Raw genomic sequence first — 25,033 nt, 5'->3', positions numbered from 1 at the left:
ACCGGTCAGCCCTGCTCCCCCCCCTCCGGCCCCAGAAGACAAAAAATGCCCGGTGTAGATAGGGTTAATGAGATGACAGAAAGAGTTACGGCTTTTATTTAAGTGATTCATTTTACTCAACTATTTAACAACAACGTGAAGTAGCTCGATTCAAATAAACTGGCTCATAACCTTGTCAAGAGCCATAAAGGCTCTTGACCTTATTCAATAACTTTTTAAAGGGACACAGTCACCTTTGTGACCGTGCTGACCTGGACGCTAGTTTTTGTCAATTTTGAAAAGCGTCCACCTCAACCCGAAATCAAAAGTACGCGTCGACATCTAGAAATCCGCTTCAATCTTCCCAGTGTTTTGTTGGATTTTCAATCTTTTACTGGAAACCTGTTTCTGAGTATGCTTTTGCTCATCCTATGATATTATTTTATCATATTTGGTTAAAAACAGTTTGGATCGCGTCTCCAACGAAACATGAAAAGAAGAGGTGAGAAACGTGAAGGCGCCGGGCGGAAGAAATCGCCTGCGTTGACTAAAATAACGAGAGAAATCAATCAAAAACATTGGGGAACAAATCACCATTATATATATTTGGAAAATTACATTTTCTCAACCTGGCGAAAGGTTCGTGCGGTGGGAATCTTCGTAAACGATTCGAACTACGCGTCATGGCTGCTGCTTGGTTTGGAGCTCAGACGAAGCCAAGCTTCGGTACACGGTCGATTATCTCATCGACAAGGAAAACCTCCAGTAGGACCTTGTTTTCTACGGGTCGAGCAAGCGTTCTTGCAAAGACATGGGTTTGGTTCCTAAATTTAGATAACGGAGAAGTTGTAGAAACGAAATTACATAAGCAAAATATATAATTGAAAGCAGAAATAAAGCTTACCGGTAGTTTCGCTACAAAGTCGTTTCGCCACACTGCAGCTCAGTCGATTCACTACGTTTTAAAATTGACATATTCTCTAATATTTGAACTCAATTTGCTTCTCATGCAAACACTGTGAAACGTAGAAACAGCGAAGATAATTTTTCACACGACCGGATACCGAAATAAACGATTAAATGATTCTTCGACTTCAGAGGTTTTCGTTGACGTTTGACTTTCCCTGGACAAGTCCATCAGTAAATTCTCCATGGTATCAAGAAAATGAGTGTTCTAAAATGACATTAGGTCTATAATCACTATAATAATCTTTGACTGGCAAATACTTCGACTCGACAAGGTTTGTTTACATTTTTCAAAGGATGCGCTTCTCAGCGCGAGACTTGTGATGAAGTGTGATATGCAAATCAGCTAAGAAATGGTATCTAATGCGCATGTGCACCAGGTGACTGTGTCCCTTTAAGGTCGACATTTTATCCTAGCGCCTCTTGAAGCCGCAACTTGTCATAATTAATTCTTCCAACGACGGAATTACGAAAACAACGTAGCTGTTGTCCTGTCGTCCCTGTTTATTATTGAGCAATCTCGGAGTTATCTTTAGTGAATTTAACAAACTCGGAAGCAGTAAAAACGAAGGAAGCTCTCAGAAAATGTCCAGTCCAGGCCATAGGTTTTAAATGGCATTCTAGTTTGTTAGCTCTAAAAAAAGTAAGATTAATTAGACCATTCACTACATTCGCATACTGACAGCTCACATTAATAAATACTTCTTACTATCCTCGTCTTCTCGGTCCGTACTGTAAGTTACGGACCGAGTTTTTTTCCCATTGATTTATGGCCTCATTAAGGACAAGTTAAACTGTATGGACCGAGAAAACGATGTTAGTAAGATATTTATTTTATCTCTGAGGTTAAACCTTCAAATTTAGCAGGCCGTTCAATGAAATACGGCCCGCAAAATAGACCAATCACACCGCGCGTACTAACTGAGAGATATAATAAAGTAAAGTATTTGTAAAGGATGTCTGAACCGATGATACGTACGTTACTATTGACTTGTTTTAAAATTGCATTGTAAAACTAGAGTAAACAAGGTCAAGACAGTTTAAGAGCGGTTTACACTACCCAATGAATAAATCCCTATTTAGCGGATAAAATACTTTAACATTTTACATTTTTTTCCGCTGGATAGCTACTTCAGTCCGTTGGTTAAAGTCATCACGATCAATTCTTTGATTCTGGGCTAGAATGACAGTTTTGACGAAAGTTGAACAGAATGCTTTAAGAGCGCATGCCGATGAAAATTTGTGATTTTCAGTGAAAAATGATTTTCAGTTAATGAATATTCAAGCAAGCCAAAAACAGCTTCGTTCGGTGATCATACGACTCATAACAGCCTACCAGATCTCACTGGGGGTGATCCGCAGACCAAAGAAAGAGTGAGAGAGTATATTAATTCCATCGGTTATGGAAAGAAAATTGGCGCGGTAACCTAACTCTTTGAGAGCACGTGACAGCGGGGAAGAGTTTCTTGCCAAGCGATAGAGAAAGTATGATCTCAGCTCGACTGTCTTAGGACTTCGTTTCTCCTAGGCTTAATTTCTTCGTCTTTCTGCATAGTTTCGTTCGTTTGTTTGTTAATTGTTTGTGTACAGTGAAACCCCGTTTTACGGACGCCGGTACCCACTTAATACGGACACTCGTTATTACGGATAGTTTTCTTGGTTCCGCTCCATACATTTTCCTTAAAATAAACCCGCTTAATAAGGACACGCTGTAATACAGACGCTTTTCTTGGTCCCAACGATGTCCGTAAAATAAACGGGGTTTGACTGTACTTGCTTTCCTTCTTTAGGGAGTGGCAGAGGGTAGTTAGGGTATAAGAGCATCCTATTGCAGAAAGTTGCTAAGGCTCCCAAATATAACTTACTTGCTACTAAGGCCAGAGACCACTTAACTTAATTATTATTTAAGGATATGTTAGCACCGTAATTCTACAACATGGTTATATATACTATCTGTATGTAATAGAGAAAAAGCAGTGAGAAGAATGTACACTTCATGGGAGTCCAATGTCTCTTATTACGCGAGTTCAGCGTTTTCCTTGACAATCAAAATATCGACAGTTAAACGGAGGAGGAGGCCATTTCATAATTCGACGCCACAATTCCTTGGAAGATACCTTCGGAAAGCGCATGCGCGTTCGCCAGTAGTTCGGAAGCTCTTCACCAGTGACGTCAGATGTCTCAGACAACTGCTTAGCTTCCAAGTTCACTAGCAGAACAAGAACGGCAAAGATCACGAGGAGACTAGGACGAGCCGACATCTTGTAGGGCGTTATTGTTGTCTTGCTGTTGTACACCAACGAAGTGAACCAGGGCAAACTGTCTGAATTTACAAAAATATTTTACATCAGCAAGGACTTCTTTAAGTAACAACTCTAGGGAATAAAATCTGAATTTAAAGAGTCTCAATTGGGGGTATGGCTTAAGGACGTTCCTTATCCTCACTGTACGCACAATTCGTGTCGTCAGGCAACCTCATTCCCAGGTTTCTCTCTCTTCAAGGGAGAAAGAGAGAGAACCCTAAGAACGAAGTTGTGGACAGGTTTAGGAATGCTGTGGGTCGCGATAACTTGCATCACTATAACTCTTACACTTTGATCCTGTTTCACTTTTAATAGATCAGTTCCCTTACTTATTCTCTCTATTTTCACAAAAAAATCTAAGTGTAGGAAGTTTAATTATATGGCTTTTCCTGCTCACGGGCCGAGATTTCTCTACACTATTCTGAACAGCTGAGGATAACTGCAAATTATCCTTCCGACAAGTTAATAAGCCGAGTTGCTGTGAACCTCACTATGAAAGCGAGGTTAAGTACAAAACTTTACGTATGAAAATTAGTTTTGAATGCATACGAATGAAAACTGTTTTTCATAACAAAAACTTTGCACTTAGCCTCGATTTCATGATGAAGTTCAAAACAACTCGGAAATTTCCTATTCCACCTAATCATGAAGGACCAACAGCCGTTGCAAATGTTTACTTAGCATGCCAGTTTGACTTAAGGCAAAAAAAGAAAACTTAGCATGCCAGTTTGACTTAAGGCAAAAAAAGAAAACCAGATCAGTTAGCCTTCCTCTCAGGGATTAATGTAGAAAGGGTTACCTGGCGTTATTGTTCAAACAAAAATGGAAATGAATTAACCCCTTATTTCCCAAGACCGGGAAAACTCAGTGGCACTCCTATACCCAAACATAAGTCAAGTAACTCCGTCCCCTGGCATTAATCACACAAGCTTCTATGTTAAACACTGTGGTCTTTCATGCTGTTTTTTCCCATATTTTGTCCTTTCTGACACTTTTTATAGATTATTTGACTGTGGCAAAGAGAACATCTTTGGACGTACAAGCTATCTTCCAGGTTTCATTGTCATTTAGTTATCAAGGGGGGAAGGGTAGAATCCGTCCCTCCTTGGCTTCAGGAGACGAAAAACAGTGCGGTTTGGATAAGACTTGTTTTTAAATTTCAAAAATGTGTACAATCGAAGCTTTCAAAACGTCTCATCAGTTTGAAACTAAACGGTATTAAGCGCGTTGTCTTTTTCAACCAATTACCGAGCTTAAGAACACACGGTTTAGCCAAATCAAGCATAGCATTGCTTTCAACAATTCTTCCGAATATTTTTCTTGTTAATGTTTGCTCAGCTCAGCAAAATTTCGATTCACGTGTACCAATAAATTTTATTCCATGTCAATTTAGGGTCTCCACTTCCTAAACTGATATTATATCCTCTCGAGATTAACTAAGCTTTTCGACAACACCCCGTTATTTTCAATGCATAATTGTCCCCTTTACTCAATAGCAGCCGATAAACCTGTTATGGATTATATTTCTTGTCAGTTGAGTTTAAAGCTCTCACCCGTTTGTCCCTTGGCATCGAATCTGAGCAAAGAACTGATAACCTCCTCTCAATGTATTTGTTCTAACTGATAACTAAAAATATCTAATAGACTTTAGTCAGTTATTAATTGTAGGCATGTAATGAAGAAAAAACTGCTAGAGATTGCTATGTTTTTCATTCTTTAGGAATAAAAACGACCAGTGAAGGAAAGTAGGAATTTTTTTTTTTTTGGCATCCTAAATTCTTGATGTCTGGCAACTGAGAACGCTTCATTTTTGCATAAACCACTGTACTGGTCTCTCATCCAAGAGAGCACACGGTTAGGGATTATTGACCTTCTTGAGATGCCGTCGTACAATTAAATTGCTCCAAGCGAACACTCTGTGGACTGATGATAATTTCTTGCAACCAACCAAAACCCTTAAAAGAGCACATTATTCCGATCTTGCTTTCTTCCCTTTTAAACTAGGCAATCGGTTTGTGCACACCTGAGGCGCACTGATCTCCGTGATCGCACTCATAAAATTGATTAAGCTTTCAATCAAAGCATAAACAAAAAAATCGTTCCCTTAGCTTGGTTAACCGGAACAACGGTGGAAAAGTAAAAATATCAGTATATTTCGGTGCATCAAAACTTACATTTTTTGGTAAAAGAGCTATACAAGTTGAGAATAATTGCTGGGGTAAGATTTTGAAGAAAATGGATGAATGAATTAATGCATGAAGATCTATTCTGTTTTTCGCTGGAAAATGGAACTGGGTCAAGAAAAATACCTAGCCATGCCTTACCTCAAATCAAAACTCTTAGTAATGATTTTGTTCAGTTTCCTTCTTAAGTCAATCGAGAACTGAAGCAGTAGGGCGATTCTTACTTTGGTTATGTATTTCAATCACAGCACGAGAAGTAAGGATGAATACGCCACTTGTAATGTTTGTCTCAGGTATTATCTTGCTGACAATTTGATTTCCTGCGCTGTCAAGATGTATCGATATACCGACGAATTTTAATTATCGGCCTGCCTTTGTCCAAACACCGTATGAAAACTATAATTTCGAGAATCCGGTCTTTTAAAACAAACCTTTGCGAAACGAGAATTAGCGCATTAGTGCTCGGAAAACAATACTCAAGTACAAAACGCGACAAAACATTTATTTTGCACCGGAATCGAGATCATTTTTTACCCATTTTTTTGCAAGACTTAGTACTTACATCTGTGAGTTAGTTATATATTAAGTTCACTTCTGTTTTCGTTTCATATCGAGCGGCTGCTGGTGGGTGCCGATGACTGCGTCGCCAAAACTCAGCAAACAGTGAAGCTGTTTTGGTGGAATTCGAAGAACGTTTTAAAGGCGGCATTTCTATCTTTGTTTTCACCGGATTTTCCGTGATAACAAAAACCCGATCCCACTTAGAAACTAAGCCAGTCGGTAAGAAAGAGTTGTTGATCGTATTTTGTTCGTAAAGGAAATACAGATCAGATTGTTTTGATTGGCCTGAAGTACGTGTTCTGTGTTCCGAGCTCAGTTTTAAAAAAAGGCTCACGGCTAATTGGTTTTTATTAGCTTTCTGTCGATATCTCCAATTTAAAAACAACAGCAAATCCGGAAATATATTCCGAACCAGTTTCAATCACAAGTCATATTTCCATCGGTAGGGGGTCCTTCCTCTCTGAATGAGAATTTGTAAATTTCCGTGTCGTATTTCCCCACGGCTATAAGCTCTTCACCAACAGGCATGCATTTCACACGCTTTCTAGAACTACCTTTTTCCTAGAACTATGGCGATATACTGAGTAAAACTGGATCGATTTTGTACAAAACGAAAAGCCCCATGAATTCTCACAAAAGCCGAAATTACATGTCAGCACTTTCGCCACGATATAGCTGGCATTAATCACGGCGTTCAGCTTGTTAATTTAATCTGGCACATGCGCAACAGCGCCTGAACTCAAACAGAGGAATACGGCTCAAAAACAAACTAAACAACAGCTCTGTAAAAACAATTGCAAAGACGGTCATCGAAGGAAAGTTCTGTTCAGAAATCAATTTCCGTAGTCACTCTTTAGGATTTCATAGATCTACAATAGTAAACAATGGGGAAAATTGGTCACATTCGGACAGGCCTGTGAACAAAAGTGGAGAACCGATCGGTTCATTTGGTAGATATCTGTTCGGAAGGCCTTTTATTTCTTACCCCCCTTAGGATTTCAGATTTGGTTTTAAGGAAATCTATAGTTTTCTTAGGCAAAATATCAGCACAAAATTTTCTCAACTCTGGAAAACCGATTCTTTTCGTTTTCATAGAAGAATCTCGTTAAAAATGCGAAATGCGGTCACCTGGGAGCATTGTGATATTCGTAAAGCCAAGAATAGCTCGTAGATTTGGGAAAAAAATATTGCGTTTCCTAGAACGTTCTGCGACTTAATTTTTCAGCGACTTAAGGCATCCGAATAGATCATACTGTATTGGCTGAGCCAAAGATGCCTTTTACAAGGCAACTGAAACTAAAGCTAAGTGTTACTCAATTCCTGTTTGCTGTTTACTCTTCAGCCCTTGGGGGCCGATATGGCTCATAGCTTATTCAAAATGTTTTCAACGTATACCATACCCCGCCGTGAACTGAAGTTACCTCGAAATTTTTCTTTTTTCTTTTTTCTCTCAAGTTCCATTTTGTCACCTAGCTAGTACGCGTTGCTACAAATACTCCCGTGCAAGCGGCAAGCTATTACTAAATTAAAAAGAGGATCTACTCCATTTTGAACAATTCACTGTGTTTCGATGCGATGTGCTCGAGAGACGAACCGGTCGCAAGTTGGAAAGCAAAGAAAAATGGTGACCAGACTGAAATTTTAACACTCGCACTAAGTTAGCAGCTGACTGAAATCACAGTCATCTCAATGGTTAACTCGTGCACTGGATTAATCAAGTTGACGTTTTACGTAAAGGGAACTGATTCCTGGCTACAGCTTCCGGACTAAATAATAATGAAACGGTGAAGTATTTACGAGGTTATGATTCTATAAAGGCAGTTCCACTTTATAGAGTTTCGAGAAAAAAAAAGATAGTTTTATGGACAGAAACACACTTAGCAATCATGACGAAAAGGGGAGTAGGATAATATACAAGTACTATGTGTTTGTCGGTAGTGTCAAATTTCTGAATCATCCTACTCCTCAATAAATTCATAACATAATTTGTGGGGTTCACTTTTAACGTTTAAACGATGCTCACAGATTAAGGGCTTTTCAAAAAATTTTTATATTATCTGCAGTCACCACGAAACTGGTAACAGCAGCCGCTATCCTTTCTAAAGGAAAACTTGTTACTAACGGCGTCCACACGAAAACATGCTAGCTTGTACACACAGAAAAATTCTATAAACTTGTCGAGACAACTTTGGGGAAACCTTGTTCATGTGTAAGCTCAGCCTTACGGACCTTTGAACAAACATGTCGATAAGCAAAGATCCTTTCCTGTTCAAGCTTAGGATTGAATAACAATTTCTTCATAACAATCATTTTTACTCGCTGAATTTGAAGGCGAGAGTGTGCCATGTAACACTCTATAAAAAAAATAATGACAATGCATCGACCAAGGCGATTATTTTCTCCAACAAGAACGGAATTTTTGTAAGAGCATTTTCAAATATTAAAAAGTAAATTATTTTTCAAGATAAACAGTTACCTTGTTCGACCAAAACAGTCAATCGTATTGCTGCATCTAGTTAATATGCAACATTTTTGAAAGGACTGAAAATAAAGGCCAGAGTGCAAGGGAACATTTATTTTATTTTCGTAACAGAGGCAGTTTCCCAAGTTTTGATCGAGGTCAGTTCTGGAAATTATTAAATTTTTTTCGACCTTTTCTCATTTTTTATGGCGGGCTGTTGAAATCATGCCGTTTTTATAACTAAAAAGCTTTGATTTGATGATTAAACGCTGTATTTCAGTAAAACGTACCGCCTCTGGCGCTAGAATACGAGGTACATACAGTATTTATGCTGCAAGGCTAGGCAAAGTGATATTCAGTTTGTGAAGTTTGACGTCAGTACCTAGCTTTTTGAACAAATTGAATTTATAAGCTAGACTGCGTTTGGTATTTCGGGATTCGGAGTCGACGCAGTTTTCGGTGCCTTTTTCAATGGTGCCTGAATTTCCTTTCAGCTCAGTGTGTCAAATCGTTTTCATTGATCCTATCGGCGTGGGCGACCATTATCATTAACATTCAGCATGCAAATTTTGGTTTCTGATTCATTTTGTCTGATTGGGGAAATTAACATTATCGTGACTTCTTAATGTAGTTTTCCATTATAGTTAATAACTCAAACTTTTAGCTTTAGATAACGTCTATAAAACAATATCCGCGAAAACCATTTCACAGACTGATTTTAGTTGTTTACACAAGCTAATATCAAACATAATATAAATATTTTCAAGAAACTGAAAGAAAGAAATGAAATAAAATGATCTGTAATAAATATATACCTTACTCACCCAAAAGGAAATACAAAATTCGTACAGGAATTCTCAGTCAAAAATTGGTCATCATGTATTCTAGACATTTGATTACCGGTAACATGCAGATTATGAAAGTAATCATTAGTGGACAAACATGAACGCCGTTGGCGACATTCTGGAAAGACTAGCTCATGTCTGATTTTCTTCTCCGCATACATCATTGCTACCGTGACTAGTGATAATCAAAGATTAGGGAGTGCGTTTGAAACGAAACACGTAAAATTACAGACTACATCAGATCTTGCCATTCCATAAACCTCCGGCATCTACTTAATCCAATGTAAGAAGTGCCTGGCTCTCATTACATTGGGGAGATGAAGCGCCAACTCAATGAACGTTTCGTAGAACTGGGAGAACACTTTACTTGTAACGACCCTTTAATGTTTCTCACTTTTTTTTTTTCGTTCGACTCCAGAGGAAACCTTTGAATTGCAAACCAAAATATCGGGCAAATATCGGCTACACCTGGATAACTAACTAAAGGGAAGTAGAGTCAAAATATTTGAAATAATCAGCACTCTCTGTTGCTGAAAGGTTTACAGTCTGATATATGTATGGAAAAAGACTAAGTGGGCCAATACCATTTTTTCCAATCCATCCAATATATACGAGTATGTTGTGATCGGCCGCAATTTTTGTATTCGGACACATTCAGACGTCACTCTAGCCTGTTCCAGGCTCTCGGCGAGCAGAAGAAAAGCTCCCGCGTTTTTCCTTTCGTTCCGTCCCGCCTTACCCCACTTTAATTACTGAGAGCCTGGAACAGGCTAGCTAACTCTCGATGTTCTCGAACAACTCAAGTGACGTCACGAAACGTCACAAGCGATTTTCCGGCTTTATTTGCGAATCACCATGACAACACAGGCCCATACCTCCTCTTCCACCCTCACTTCGCAAATAAACAGTCATGGCGACGAAAAGCATGATTCATTCAGCGAGAAATTGTTGACCTTTTTTGCCCGTTAGCGGACGCCGATCTTTTAACGTTTGTGTAAGTATAAAGAAAACGTAAACCTTGGTTTTATAATTGTCTATGAGCATCGTCTGCTGAGAAAAAGAGGACGAAACGCTTTCACGAAAGGTGCGTTATCCTAGCTTTTTCGCCGTCTTTCAGAATGAAGACTCCTGTCCACGGAGCAGATGGTACAGCCACTTCTTCGAGGGCTTCTTCGACAGTCGCTATGAACCAAAGGGAACGCGTAAATGGCTGGTCGTGGCCGTGGCATCCTTTGCAGTTCGTGGCGTGGTTTTTTCTCATCTTTTTCTCGGTGTTTTACTTTGGTGTAATTGTATTCTACCTCCCCAAAGAATGGCGTCCAGCTGGATTCGTTGTATCCTTTGATCTGCATCGTGGTATTTTCAGGGTCGATTTTCGTAGATTTCCTGTAACTATCATCAGTTCCTTGTTGTAGATCAGTGGAATATTTTGTTGGCGTGCTCAATTATTTAAATTTGTGGTGCTCAATCGTAGAACTCAAGTCTAACGCTCTGCCGATCGATGATTCGCAAGAGTAAACTTATTATTATCAAAGGGCTCTTTTCTTGCTTTATGAAGGCTATAATATGGATTTTATCTTAACCTTAAAGAATTAGTTCTAAATTATCTTATAATTTTGCGATGTATTTTGAGCTTTCTTGTGTGTTTCCCAAAAGCAGGCATTCATGTAAATGTACTGCCCAGTCCCGAGTCAATATTGATAACAACAATGAGAATCTTTTAAAGACCAACTTTACCAAAAGTACTCTACAGAAAGATCCTCAGAGAGACCTGTGGAAGAATAAACCAAGAAAAATTAAAAACCATGCCATAAATGTGACTTTATATTATATTTAAACATGCTTAAAATGATGATGATCATGATCATCGCAGTTTTATACATGTACGCAACTTTTCGCCACTGCTGATTACTTGCGCATAAAACTGTGATGATCTTTCACTTATTCATTCTTTCTCCCACTGCCAGTTTGAATGTGTAAATTTTCATATATCCACTTTCAAGCAGGATCATTTGCAACTTTTGTTAACTTTTATAATTCCTTGACCCATAGATTTAGATTCCAGGTGGTTTCTGTGCGATACACCTCATTTATCACATCTTGGCTTTAACAATTGACCCAGCCGATCCTAATATCAGAGGTGGACCAAAGAAAGGAAAGGCATTCTTTGACAGGAGCAAACATCGGCATGTCATCGAGAACAGTCACTGTTACATTTGCCAAGCTGATGTGTAGGTTTTGTTGTTGTTGTTGTTGTTGTTGTTGTTGTTTTTGTAAATGTAGATCAAGGTGTACAGGTGTAACACTGAATTGAGACATCACTGTCAGTTAATTTTCAAAGTATATACCATATATATAGACTTGCCAGTCAAGTCGACTTCTTTAAGCGGAAAAGTTGAGAATGTGGGCGACGAACCAGGTAGTTGACTTGTTTCACTTGCAGGGATTTGAATCAGAGCCCCAATTTTTGGTGTGAAAAGGAATGATTGACATTTCTCAAATTTCGCGTACTCCATGCGTAATCGGCGCCAAGTACGACATGGCAGAAAACCTCTTAGTTTTCTTAGTTTATTACACTCCTACAATAGCTAATCTGCCAATCCCACCACCTGTAGGCCATGTTGTCATTGGTTGATTATTTTGTTCCCAATGATAATTATCATGGTGTTGTGGGATATGTACAGTTGTATATGGTGGTGTTTATCATATAAATATATCAACTGGTATACAGATGTAAGAATTTCTCACAAATTAAAGTGAGGCATGTGATCTACAGGCCTCTTGATATCCTTCTGCATGCATACAAGTATATAATTGTTATCATTAACCATATTTTGTTATATATAGTAAATGTAGTGCAGATATACAGCTGCACTGTAGTTTCACGGAAACAAAGTCATGGTGTCCAACTGAGGATAAATATTTAAAGGGAAACATATTGTATATATACCACAAATGATTAAATAATATATGAATAATTATTAGTCTGATCAAAACAACTGTTTAACGTGTATCTAATTTTGATGAGATCAAAATTGATCATTTATAAACTTAATTATTTACAAGTCTTTTTTTTTTCTGTTGAGCAGAGGTTCCAAAAGCAAACATTGTTCTGTGTGCAACAAATGTGTGTCTGATTTTGATCATCATTGCAAATGGCTCAACAACTGTGTTGGAGGCCGGAATTACAGGTAACCAGTGTTCCCTGGTGTACTCTGAAGTGAATGTAATTTGATTTGGTCTGGATTAAATTAGTTAGCACGATTTCCAAGAATTATTGTTTCTAACAACTAATCAATGTCACATGGTTTAAGCAACAATCATTTCTTGTCTTACCCAGTATAATAGACATCCTTGTTCATGATCATGTTAAAATATTAATTAAAACTTTTAAATTGAGGAGCAATTTAACACTATGACAATGAAACTGATAGGGTACATTTGTAAATAGTACATCCTAAGCTGTTCCTTTGGCATCCAAAACTGGGACATTATGACATCAACAGATCGACGTGTGAATTACTTCCATCCCTCCCCCCCCCCCCCCCCCCTTGTTGATTCTTACTCTTCACAGCTATCATCTTGGATTTCTCAGTTCATTTAAAATTTGTTCAGATCACCATTAAAATTGAACCAAAAATAATCATAATCAATATTAAAGAAATGCTAAAATGGTGTAAAAAATATAGCAACAAATCACTTATTTTTTTAAAAAAATTCACATAAGGTAAAAAACATAATTTTGGAAAAAAATTGTGCAGTTCCAGAAAAAAAATCCATACCCGCCCCATGGAATGTCTTTGAAAATTCCTAGAGGGAGGGGGGTCTTAAAGGTAAAAAATTTTAGAAGCGAAGTACTTATGAAGCTAAACTGGAATTTCCTGGGGGGAGGGTACAATGTAAGTGCAAAACAAAAAACCTTCCGTGGGGAGAGTATAGATATTTTATGGAACTGCAGTCATTATGAAAAACATGGCTGTCAAAAAATTGTTGTCACCATGGAAATACCATGCACAATTAGTACTTTGTGCTCCCCTCGCCCTCAAACCAGAGTTGTATTTTTTTTCTATTATAAAAGACTGAGATTCACCAAGGATGATAAACATTGAATCATTCTCTTGTCCTTTCTACAGATTGTTTATTGGCTGTATTTCTAGTGCCCTGGTCTTAGCAGTATTGGTTTTTGCTTTCACTATGTATGTCTTTGTTATGTTCTTTACAAGCAAGGACACTTTAAAATCTAATTTATCAGGTATGCAACTATGCACGGTTTAATTAAATTATACAATTTAATTATTTGCTTTAATCTAATTTACAGTGTAAAATATTAATGGCCTCAGAGGCATTTAACCATGACAGGGTGAGGGTTAAGGTCTTGGGCATAGACCCCTAGTTTGAGACCCCGAAATGCTGGTCATTAATGTGCTGTTAAGAGCGCTGCAGGCGCTAGCAGCGAGCGCCGAAGTTTTTCAAGTTTTTACAAGCCATTTATTTGTTATTTGTAGGAATCACAGCATGAAAATAAAGATTATTTTAGGAATTGGCTGATTTTATCAAAAATTCAGAGCTTGAACACAAATGCGGGTTTTTACTCAGTCGCAGCGGGTTTAAACGTTCAAATGTGGGCCAGACCCGCCTGGTGCAGGTCACTTGGGGTCTATGTCTTGAGGTAGAATTAACCCTTTAAGTCACTTAGGACAGACTGCTTAATATTGACTGTACACTGCATATATAGCAAAAACAGTTGTTATGACTGGATTTGCCAAAACATGTCTGTGCCCTCAAACTTTACTAATTAAGAGCCCAAAACTTCAACTGTGCTATGGCCGCAAAGCACTCCCCCCCCCCCCCCACCCTTTTGCTTTTGACACACAGCTGTGAGCCACCCACCAGCAGTAGCCCCTACCCTGGGCATTAGGTCACAGGCTAGTGTTGGATTAAGACCCCTCAAATTTCAACCAGTGCAAAGGGTGCAGCCTGTCTTCAAGCCCCGATCTGGCAGGATCAAGATTTTGGAGGAAAATTGCCTTCGTGACTCTGTAATCAAATCTTGCTGTTGTTGACTTTAAGTTAGTAGAAGTTTGAAGCTGACAAAAGAAATCTGAAGATGGCACTTTTCCTTTTTTTACGAGAGAAATATCCTGCTTAATTAGTAAATATTTTACTTGCACATGCATACACTGAATCACTCCACGAATGATTCAGGCCATTAATTCCTTTGTTTGCATAGTCAGTACTGACAGTAACTGTACATATAGCAATCTTTTATTGTTGTTTAAAAAGTCTTCACTAGGACAGTGTTAGTAATGCTTTTTTGATGATCTTTGTGTTACAGAGGGAGATCAATTCAAGCTCTTTTTACCCGTCCAACAAGATGAGATATTCATATCTTTTGTTGGAGTTATGTTAGGACTTCTTCTTCTTACCATAGCACTCCTTGGGCATCTTCTTGGATTTCATATTTATTTAAGTAAGTAAAAGTACTTCAGTATAGTTAATTAAGTGTTCAATTCCATAACTGAACGATCCAGACTTTCTTGTGGTACCTCAGTTTTTCATTGTAGTAAAGAGATGTCATATCATTTAGTTGAGCTGGTCTGCGCTGAAACCTGAGAAGTCTTCAATTTTCCTGTACAGACTGCTAAGATGGACTGCTTCATGCGTTTCAACGTACATTTGACAGGAGCAAAGTGTTTCATTTTTGACAAAAAACAAAGCAAAAATGTTTTAATTAAATTAAGCTTAAGTAGGAACTGTTCAAACTGTCGATAGAGTTTTACTACAAGAGTGACAGATTTTATTATCCAGATGAAGAACATACATGTAAACAAGTTTCAGGTGGACTTGAAAGCAACCTTGGGAACACCTGTATGATAAATACCTTTTTAAACTAGCCTGTTCTGTCCATATTGGTCTCTTCCTTTTTTTTTAAGAGACATTTATTTACCTTGAGTTTACGTACAATGTAATTCTGGTTCATACTTGAGTTTTAAGAGACTCAAGACTCGAGACTCCAAAGTATTACAATGGTCCTTAAAACCTTAAAGAATGGAACATTCTACCTTCTTTTTTATAAGATCAGCCATCTGTGGACGATTTCAAATCTGCTATGACGAACTATTTTAGTCTCTCCCACTGATTTTGCATATTTATTATTATTTATTTGTTTACTTATTTCTTTTTGTAACATAATAGCACCGCCTTTTTCTTGTATTTTTAATCTTTCACGTGCACATTCACAGTGATGGGAAACCTTTGTGAATTATAATATATAAATAAATAATTAAATAAATGAATAAGTAACACATATATATTTTTTTTTCCTTTTCTCTAGTTTGTCATAAAATGTCAACATATGACTTCATCGTGAGCTCTAGAGATCACAGATCTGAAACTTCTGATGTTGAAGCTGGCTCTAAGTCACCATCAAGTAGAAAATTATTTAAGGTATACAACACTGACGATGTATCTGTTGTATGTGTATATTTGCACAAGATCATGATGGCTTGATTTGCACTAAAGTAAATTTAGTTATAGAGGTTGGTGAAGATAGTAAAAAAGCCAAATGTTACAGTTGTTCAAACCAAGAGGGAAGTACTCTTTCTGGTTAATAACAGCAGGCATTGTTAATCTTGTTATTTACTGCGCCTTTGAATAACATGCCGGACTCTGAAGTTCAAGATTCAATCAACCGTTACGCTTTTCACTGCTGTCAATCACTGCAGTGAACCTCTTTAAAAAAATTGGCTCAACGGGGTCAGAGGGTCGTGTTCGTGTGATTGGCAAATTTCGACCAACTTTGTCTTATTTTAAATTTAGATTTAAACTAGTCAAAGTCAAAATGAAAGTAAAAGCAGTTTACAGGCTGGAATCTTCAGTATTTTTGTTACTAATAATGAACCAGATGCATTCAGCATTAACTTACAGCTTGAGTACATCTGTATGAGTACATCTGTCCTGGACAAACAGTTGTAGCCTGTAAATGATGATTTTTTTTTTGTTTGTTTTCCTTTCCTGCAGAATAAAGTTAGACCTGAAGAAGGTGGAGGAGAAAATGCAGAACCTGAAAGGTGTGCCAACCATGAAGTTTATGAAAGCCTTGTTCCAATTGGGGAGGGGGGAGGTGGCAGCCTTTACCTGACCCTATTTCAGAGCAGAATATGTAATTTTTCGGTATCTTTTTTCAGACCGGGCCTCTAAAATTCTTAGCCATTTTCAGACCTGGTTTCTAAAATACATACCGTTTTCAGACTTTCAGACACCAAAGTAGTTAAAATTGACATCTTATTTCGGACCAAAGCGGCTCAAAACTATATCTTTTGACACCGCTCTATAAATTAATTATAGCCACGTAGCTAATAAAGGGAGTATCACCCTCCGGTCTTTTCTTAGAATCTTATATGTACTTTAATTTTATCGTTTGAATAGAGAGCCATTTGTAATACAGCGTGGCATGCCTGTGACACACTTGAGCCGTTTTGATGTACTAGTGGGGCTACTTGGTGGCACCATTAGAAAGTCTACTTATTTTACATCTAATGTTCATGTACAGATGTGGCGGGCTATCCCTTTCCCCTTCGTTTCGGAAAATTACCTTACTATTTGACTTCAAGCCGAAATTTCCGGATTTTTTTTGGCCAAAATAATGGTAATCCCCCTTGTTCTCAACCTTAATTTTTTCCCTTATTTTAGGATAGTAATAAGTGATAATGACAGATCAGAGGGATCTGAAGGCAGTCTCCCCAATGAGACGACAGTGAAGTTTATCAATGAAGTCAGCTCTAAAGTGAGTGCATTTTTATTTCCTAGTTACGTTTTTGCTTAAAAACTTAGCCAGAGTTGTTCAAAACTTGGCTATGTCATACAATTAAAGGTCTCCCCGTTTAGACGCATGCTTTCAATTCATAATCCTTAGAGAAAGGTGTCAAAGCGATTTGGGGTTTTGAATTTTGGATATCACTAAGGCCCGATTCAAAGGTCGAACTTCACATGTGTCCAACCTAATGTGAATATACGTTAAGTTCGGCCAATGAAAAGTTCGACATTTGAACCAGCCTTTAACTTTAACGACGGAAATGTCCGTACTCATAATTTTCGGTCGATAAACTTCGTACAAAAAAACTTTTGGACGATTTCTTAACATGAATCGAACGTTTTTTGTGGAAATTACTCTGAGAGGATTTAACACGTAAATGATGCCAAATCCATTGAACACAGCTCCGATTAGACAGTTCAGTTCGAACGAACACATCGATCTACAGGATATTTTATAAGCGAACAGAGTGAAGAGTACATTACAACTAAAACTGCATGGTTTCACATTTTATCTTCAATTTATTGTTACTTCAACAAATGCCGAAACCGCTATAATTCAATGTCTTAAATTTGTTATCCAACGAATGGAGTGACACTATTGACTATTTTCGTTGGTCTCGCTTGTTGTGAAGTAATACATAATCGCAAATGTTCCGACTATGATTTTTTTCGGACGACAAAACGTTTTAACATTTTTTTTTTATCCGAATATTCTTGTGATTAAAGTATGATTAATTCCGTTGATGTATAAACAACTCTACGAAGTTGCAAAGAAGAAAAATTTAAATCGCACTGTTGTTGGCCCTAAAGCGGTTGCAGTTGCAAGTTTCTCTAGATCTAAACACATCTTTTATTGTTTGTTTTCTTTTTGCAGGCTGCTGCTAAACAGAACAGATCTACTATAGAGCAAGAACCTGTAGAATTTCACGACTCACGGCCTAACACAACCCTGGACATCAACCATTATTCACCCCCAAAAATAACAGAATGTGCTACAACATCCGAAGAGAGCCTTAAGGAAATCACACCCCCACCACCAAACAGAACTGACATGGCTTCAATGCCTCAGCAATATGGAGGAAATTCAAGTGACCAATACGGTGGTCATACGTCATACTCCCATGTAGTGTCTACAAGGGTTCCCATGGTAACATTTGAGGACGAAGTGGGGGAACTTGTACCCAGTCCTCGAAGAAAGAAAAAGAAGAAAGCGCGGATGAGTGAAGTTACGAACACAGACACATTAAACAATGATGATTATGAACTTTCTTCAGTAATTTCTAAAGAGATTGCCAATACAGGGCAAGATAAAGTGGACGCTGCTACTCCGAGAAAGAAAAAGAAAAAGGCTAAATCCACTGCATCAGCCGATAGCCTACCTCCTGTTATTGTGCGAAGACCACTTCCCCAGTTAAAACTAAATGCGGACAATTAGGTTATGATAACTTAGTTGTAGATAAGAAAATTTAATCCTTTATAGTTAAAGGCACTTGTTGACACATTCTAGGGCAATGTTTAACCATATTTTTTGTCTTCTCTTTCCGAGAAATATCTTATCATGACAAATAACCCCTCCCCGAGCCTGACTCGTTCCCATGCAGTCGTCTCTCTTGTCTTTGAGAAAAGGCACACGCTAGAGGAAATGAGCGCTCAAGGGGGAGAGAAGCGCAGTGGGTGATGGGAAGGAGGAAAGGGCAGAGACGACTTGAAGATCCTTCCTCCTTCCCATCAGCCCTCGCGTAAAAGACAAGAGAGACGACTGGGAACGAGTCAGTCCCCAGGCCCCCTTCCTTTTTTTAAAGTCACTTGATGAAGTCAAATAAAATTAAAAGCTAAAGTTAACTGGTCTTGAAGGTAATTTTACAGTTCAGCACACTATTCTCTATTTCTTCCCTCCATATCTAAAGGTTTCATGCGCTCAGGATGTAGAAAAATTTGGTAGTATTCGCACGGGAAAAGAAACTTTCTGTGATTAGAATAATATTTTAAAAAGCCTTTCGATATCAAAAAAAGCTATAGCATGTACAGCAGCAGATTTTATCCATTCACAAAGTGTTTAATTGTGAAAAATGTAGTTAACTTCAAAGGGATTAATATTTTGAAGAAAACAAACATTTTAAAATCAAACCTGTATTATATTACAAGGTGATAATTTTAGGCAAACCTTAAAAGGTAATTGAAACGAAAACAATTGGTTTACTGTACAGGTAGTATTTACATGTAAAAGCTGTACTGGCTGGTCTTACAGTATTATTTAAAGCTGGTGCTATTTCTTATTTTAAGTTATATTTACTAAATAAATAACTGTTCAAGCTTTTAAAAGCTGTAATGTACATGTATAGTCTTATCTTTCAATTTGTAGTGTCATATCACACAAAGAAGATTCTCAGTGGACCAATATACTAGGTAATATTGCCTAAGATAAAGAAGAAAGTCAACACGAATAAAGTATTGTTTTTACTATTATTATTATTATTATTTTTTATTATTGCTTTTAATGTCTTTTCCATGCCAAAGGATGAGAATCTGTGGACGCACAAGTGAATTAAGCCTGGAGATTAGACTGGGGTATGATCCCACTTGCACTCTCCTTCTGCGGATAGGAAAACCATCCTTAAGGTGGCTCCATATGGTATTCACTTATAATATGACGCGCGCTATGTTACACATTGAAAGCCAGTTTTCACTTGTTTTCTTTCTACCAATTCATTGAAATCAACAAAAATGTAATAATCAAGAACCAAACTGTGTCCTCGAACCATCACTGGTAAAATAGTGCCTTTGACTGTCGAGTTAAAACTACTCAAATACAGGCGTTTGTAATTGTGTATTAGGCTTTGATTTCGTTACCCAGCGTTGTGCTGGAACGTTCGATGTGTCCATGGCGTTCTGGCCGCGGTTCTTTCGAAATTTCAGAAACGAGCTGACTTGAAAGAAAATCTTTCTGGCAAACGTGATACGGCTTCAATTGAGTAGGAAATGCGCTGAAAGGATAGGTATTCATCTCTACTTTGATTCTATGAAGGAATTGGGACACTAGAGATGATTTTAACGGATTTATTCCGTTTCACTCTTCGGGCATGACTGAAACTGTACTGTGTTCGGTCTTTCGTTACACTCAGCAGTGGAAACCCGAATGACGCTAACTCGCCGAAATCGCTTCGAATCGTCTTGAAAAGCTGATGAATGACAAAGAATACAAGAAGAAACAGGGTAAGTTGACTTTATTGACAAAACCATGTTAGTTTCTACTATTTTACACAAATCCATTGTATTCCCATACAAATCCTTATAATTCAACGGTTCTCTCATATTGAGCTTGGGCTGCCTGTGCATGAAGTGTTTCCTTGATGCTAAGCGCAGCCGATTAACAACTGAATATTTTCTCCTAAACGAGCGCTGACCAATCCTTTTTGTTTTGTTACTTTAACTTAGCTATTATCCTCTTACATGTAATTTTTAAAGTTTTTTAGAAAACATTGACGACAGAAAAACTAGTCATCGCCAGAACTTGACAAGCCTCGGGGCATACATTAAGCCTGGTTTACACGTACGACGCAAGCATAAGCACAAGAAACCTACATGTAAGCCGGTACGACGCAAGCATAAGCACAAGCGCAAGGAAAGAAAACTGAAAAACAATGACAAGTTGTCAGTGTACATTCTAGTTACTCATGCGTTGCCATTTGCAAAATGGCGGCCGCAAATTATGCTTCTGCGCTTGCGTATGTCACCGTGAGCCTATGCTTGTCACACGTGTACACAAAACATCTTTGTTGTTATGCTTGTGCTTATGCTTATGCTTGCGTCGTGCGTGTGAATCAGGCTTTAGTGACACTGATATACGTGCGCAAGAAACGTTTCCGGTCAACACTGCCCCATGTTGTACTTCCCCCGCCAAGAAATTTATCTTTAATTGTTGCTTATTCTTCTGTTCATGCATTCGGAGTGTTAGGTTTTTCTGAGTTTGACTCTGTAATTTCTGTGACCACCAGACATGGTAAAAACTGATCAAATAGACTCATATTTGAAAGCGAATTATGGTATAACTTGAGAGGATCATTAGCTCTTCTACGGGCATGGAGAGACTTTTTTATTGCATTTTTTGAATAATATAGAGTAGTAAACAATTACAGAAGGTATGAGAAAAATTTCACAACAACGTCTATTTCGCGGGAATCACCTTAAGCGGGGATATTTCAGATATTTTACCGATTTCCCTCCAACTAAACCACAGAGAAATAGAGGATATTACATGGCGGTGCGAAGATATGAATTTTATTTTCGAGTACATGATAAAAACAATATTTTACGAATGAGCACAGCGAGTGAGTGAAAAGACTGTTTGCACAAACAACGATGAAAAGGCGGGAAATGACGTCATCAATATCCTCACCAGTGAGGATATTGGCCTTGACCGTGCACAAACCACAACAGATTTTGATATGTGTTGGAACAAGTGACCAATAGAAACGTTCCTGTTAAGATATTCAACTGTAGTGTGAACATTAAAACAAAGGATTGTACACGGTCGCGGCCCTCTCAACTTAAATTGCAGCACCATTGTTTCATGTCAAGGTTTCATAACCAGTCCCTCAATTAACTGTGCTTTTAGTTTGCAAAAATTGTTGACTTTCGGAGATACATATTGAGGCTGCGGAATTTTACAGAGAATTTTTCAAAGGAGACTGCATCCGGCTGGATTACCACTATTATATGGAGCAAGGTGGAGTGATAACACTTATGAATGTTGTGCTGCTAGCCTGACTAAGGACACAAATGATGGATCAGTGAATTAACTCTGCAGTGTTTGTTAAAGTGAAAAGAGAATCCATGGATTTCCCACTTAGCGTTAGCCCTAGTAAGGAAGGAGATCGGAGATTTTTTTTCTTTACGGAATACCTCGTCATGGCGATCTTTCATTTCCTTCTTGTGCTGGCACATGTCTGGCACGTGATAAGCTTCGTTGTAATTTGTGACTTGTAAGGTATGACATGCACGTGATATCATCCCTTGTGATTGGTTGACTGTCACTATCGTTTAATCCCCTAAGGTCTTTGCTGCTTCGCAACCAGCTAAGGACCCAAAAAAATGGAGGAAACTGGTTAAAGTGGTTGACCTGCACGTGATCAAGATCCAAACTCTTTATGAGCGCATATAGACGGCAAAAATTTTAAAAGAATTAGGGTGCTTTTTTTTTTCTTTGGGAGAATCCAAAAACGGATTTGTGCTCTCAGATCATTCGGATCATGGTGCATCAAAGGAACCGACGAATCCACTCTGTTCTTTTGATGCGGCATGATCCGAATGATCTGAGATCACAAATCCGTTCTTGGTTTCTCCCAAAAAAAAAACGCACCCTTATTCAAATAAAAACTTAAAGTGCTCGATGGAAATGTTAACACTGGCTTCAACTTAGTTTAAAAGATCGATTTCTTTTGGTAAGGGGAAAATGAAACACATTTTTGCTCAAGTCGATCGAAAATTAGATTAACTTAATATACAGGTTTTTGCAATTATTATTCATACTTTGGTTTATTCAAACGCGAGAATGTATTGTATTTATGAAAACGACTTCCCTCAGCGCAGTAGTAGCCACAAGTGCGTGTTTTTCGGGATTGTACACAGTTCCATAATATCACCAATTTACCTGATCGCGGAAAGTGCAATGCCAAAGTGGCGACCGGGAATTGACGGAAGGCTCAATAGCTATGTTTAAACGGGATTTGCCTTAAAGCGGATATGCCTCTGTATTCACGGACCGTGCATGTGACATGAATATATAACAAAGTGAAATATATCAGTCTTCTCATCCTACGCGATTTTACATGCTAATACCCAAAAAAAAAACTGCGTATTGATTAAATCCTGTTCATTGCCTTTCCGCGGTAGAATAATCCAAGCCAAAGCTATCCTAAGCATTATCGATGAGTTTATAATTGTAATCTTTGTTAATCTGGCATGCCCCTTTCACTCCCCAATAAAATGAAATATTATGATAAATTTTCGTGCCTTTTGTGGGATTGTAAAGAGCTTTACAAAGCTGACACAACCAAAAGGTGTGCTTGACAATCTTATATTTGTTTTTCCACTTGAAATATTGGTTATAGGCCGTGTCGTTCTTGTCCAGGTATTTTAGATAATCTGCCAGAGCCTTAATGGAGCCAAAGTCTGCCACGTTGATCTAGGAACCAGGAATTACCGCCTTCGGGCTGTAACGTGAGCCGCCATAAACTACGGGAACCAATCCTCGTTCCAGTGAATTTCTCCAATACTTTTCCGTGATATAATCGATACACAGACTATTCTCGAATGCCAAGTAAAACTTGTGTCGTTTGATCTCTTCATCACAGCCATTTTCTAAGTTAAAAGGACAAACGAAAGTGTTATTTGATTCAAATTGATTTGCGCATTTTCCAAAGAAACTAATGTTCATGTATTTCATGAGAGCGCGAACAAGTTCAAATCTTTGTCCACCACAGTGATTACTGACGCCGAAGAGGGCCAACTTGTCTTTACCATTCGCATGATTCACTTCACCTTCCATGGATGGCAGATTGATGGTTTGGGATGAGTCTTGAATACCGTCTGCTATTCCAGTTAGTTCGCTCTGCTCTTTCAAGAGAGCATAGGATCCGTACGGGACGAAAAAGTCGGCATCTCGTCTATATGTTGCAGTCCAGTTAAAGAAGCCATTCAATAGTTGTGGCAATGGTGCATTTCCCGGACTTTCTTTTGTGTAAAAGACCCATCTTTGTTCCAATGGCCGCTTATTTATTGATAATATTTCTTCAACAGCATGCTTCTTTAGTTGTAACCAAGAGTTGTGTACTAGTACTGCATCGCTGATAGGAAGCAATTTTTAATCAAAAGTAATCTGACATCTTGTTTCTTCGCAAGGAGTGCCATCCCAATCCGCAAACTTGTAATTCTTCGCTTCTTCAGAATCTCTCGGTCCCCACGGCTCGTAAGATGGGGGTGGGCCGTACACCAGAATCAAATTTGGTCCCTGAATCCCTTGCTTAAGGCCGAGTTGATTGTCGTAAAATATTCTAAAAACAAGAAAACCCACTAGAATTACGCAACAAGTAAATCGGAAATTTCTTTTTGGCCACCTAAAAAGCCTGAGAAAGGAGAAGCGTGAGAGCATTTTGTGAGTAGCGCTGGTAAACGTCGGCTTCTAAATGATTGATTGATGTAGATTGAAGGCTTACTGAACGATTACTGTAACTACGGAGATTCTTATAAATACGCCACACGCCACATGTCATAACAACGGAGCTGTGACAAATTAGCAATAATTGATGTGTCTAATGATATACATGAAAAAATCGAAGACATCGAAAATCAACTGAAACAAGTGAAATTTTCCGCTCAGCATGAGTTTTTATCAGAACCTTTTTTTAATAACGGTAACAGTTAAGGCTACAAGTTTGCAAGGCCGTATACAGCTATTTCAATTAAGATTGTCGAATTAAAATCAAGCTAAAAGACAAGACCGCAATGTTTTGTGGGATTATTTTTTATGAATAATTTCATCAAAATCATCCCTGCACGTGCAGGTCATTGTACTGCTAATTACAACCTATTGTTTTCTCCAGGCATGACTGATTTTGATGAATTTATTCATAAAAATCCCACGTAAACTTTCGGTCTTGTCTTTTAGCTTCATACTTTGAACCGACAACGTTAGTTGAAATGACCGTTTAACATAAAATCCAAAATAGAAAAACAACAATATTAAGAATACAGTAATCTAGATAATTTAATAATAAAAGTGTAACCCCCTAGTGTTTCTCCCTGTGCCCTTATTTTAATATTACATATAGCCTGTGTCCATGTATTAAGTAGCTACGGGCGGCTCGCCGGCGAAATTCAGTTTTCGCGTATTTGATAGTTAACGATATTTCTTTAATTGAT

The 25,033-nt window shown here is 38.1% G+C and overlaps 1 protein-coding gene, 1 long non-coding RNA gene and 1 pseudogene across 2 annotated transcripts; 1 reads left to right on the top strand and 2 right to left on the bottom strand.

The window, feature by feature from the left end:
• Nucleotides 1-1,429: 1,429 nt before the first annotated feature.
• On the bottom strand, nucleotides 1,430-5,703 carry LOC146473585 (uncharacterized). Its single transcript, XR_014866377.1, has 2 exons — nucleotides 5,573-5,703; nucleotides 1,430-3,268 (listed from the first exon to the last, which is right to left on the bottom strand). It is a non-coding gene; the product is annotated as an uncharacterized LOC146473585 (long non-coding RNA).
• Nucleotides 5,704-10,184: 4,481 nt separating this feature from the next.
• Nucleotides 10,185-18,685, top strand: LOC146473584 (uncharacterized). The gene is made up of 10 exons (XM_085118306.1): nucleotides 10,185-10,292; nucleotides 10,416-10,632; nucleotides 11,357-11,529; nucleotides 12,388-12,489; nucleotides 13,432-13,550; nucleotides 14,634-14,768; nucleotides 15,633-15,745; nucleotides 16,319-16,368; nucleotides 16,991-17,084; nucleotides 17,988-18,685. The coding sequence occupies exons 2-10, from the start codon at nucleotides 10,417-10,419 to the stop codon at nucleotides 18,546-18,548; spliced, it is 1,563 nt and encodes a 520-aa protein (XP_084974432.1). The 5' UTR covers nucleotides 10,185-10,292; nucleotide 10,416; the 3' UTR covers nucleotides 18,549-18,685.
• Nucleotides 18,686-20,322: 1,637 nt separating this feature from the next.
• On the bottom strand, nucleotides 20,323-24,159 carry LOC146473583 (glycoprotein 3-alpha-L-fucosyltransferase A-like; annotated as a pseudogene).
• Nucleotides 24,160-25,033: the final 874 nt, after the last annotated feature.

Source organism: Pavona decussata, unplaced genomic scaffold, assembly GCF_977016875.1.
Source record: "Pavona decussata unplaced genomic scaffold, jaPavDecu1.1 SCAFFOLD_93, whole genome shotgun sequence".
Lineage (NCBI taxonomy): Eukaryota > Metazoa > Cnidaria > Anthozoa > Scleractinia > Agariciidae > Pavona > Pavona decussata.
This window is presented reverse-complemented; position numbering and strand designations above follow the sequence as displayed.

Bases quoted from the DNA above. Each gene is read 5' to 3' on its own strand.
- LOC146473584 (XM_085118306.1), top strand. From the start codon at position 10,417: ATGAAGACTCCTGTCCACGGAGCAGATGGTACAGCCACTTCTTCGAGG. The intron at 11,530-12,387 runs GTAGGTTTTGTT...TCTGTTGAGCAG, and splicing joins TACATTTGCCAAGCTGATGT to AGGTTCCAAAAGCAAACATT. The intron at 16,369-16,990 runs GTGTGCCAACCA...CCCTTATTTTAG, and splicing joins GAAAATGCAGAACCTGAAAG to GATAGTAATAAGTGATAATG.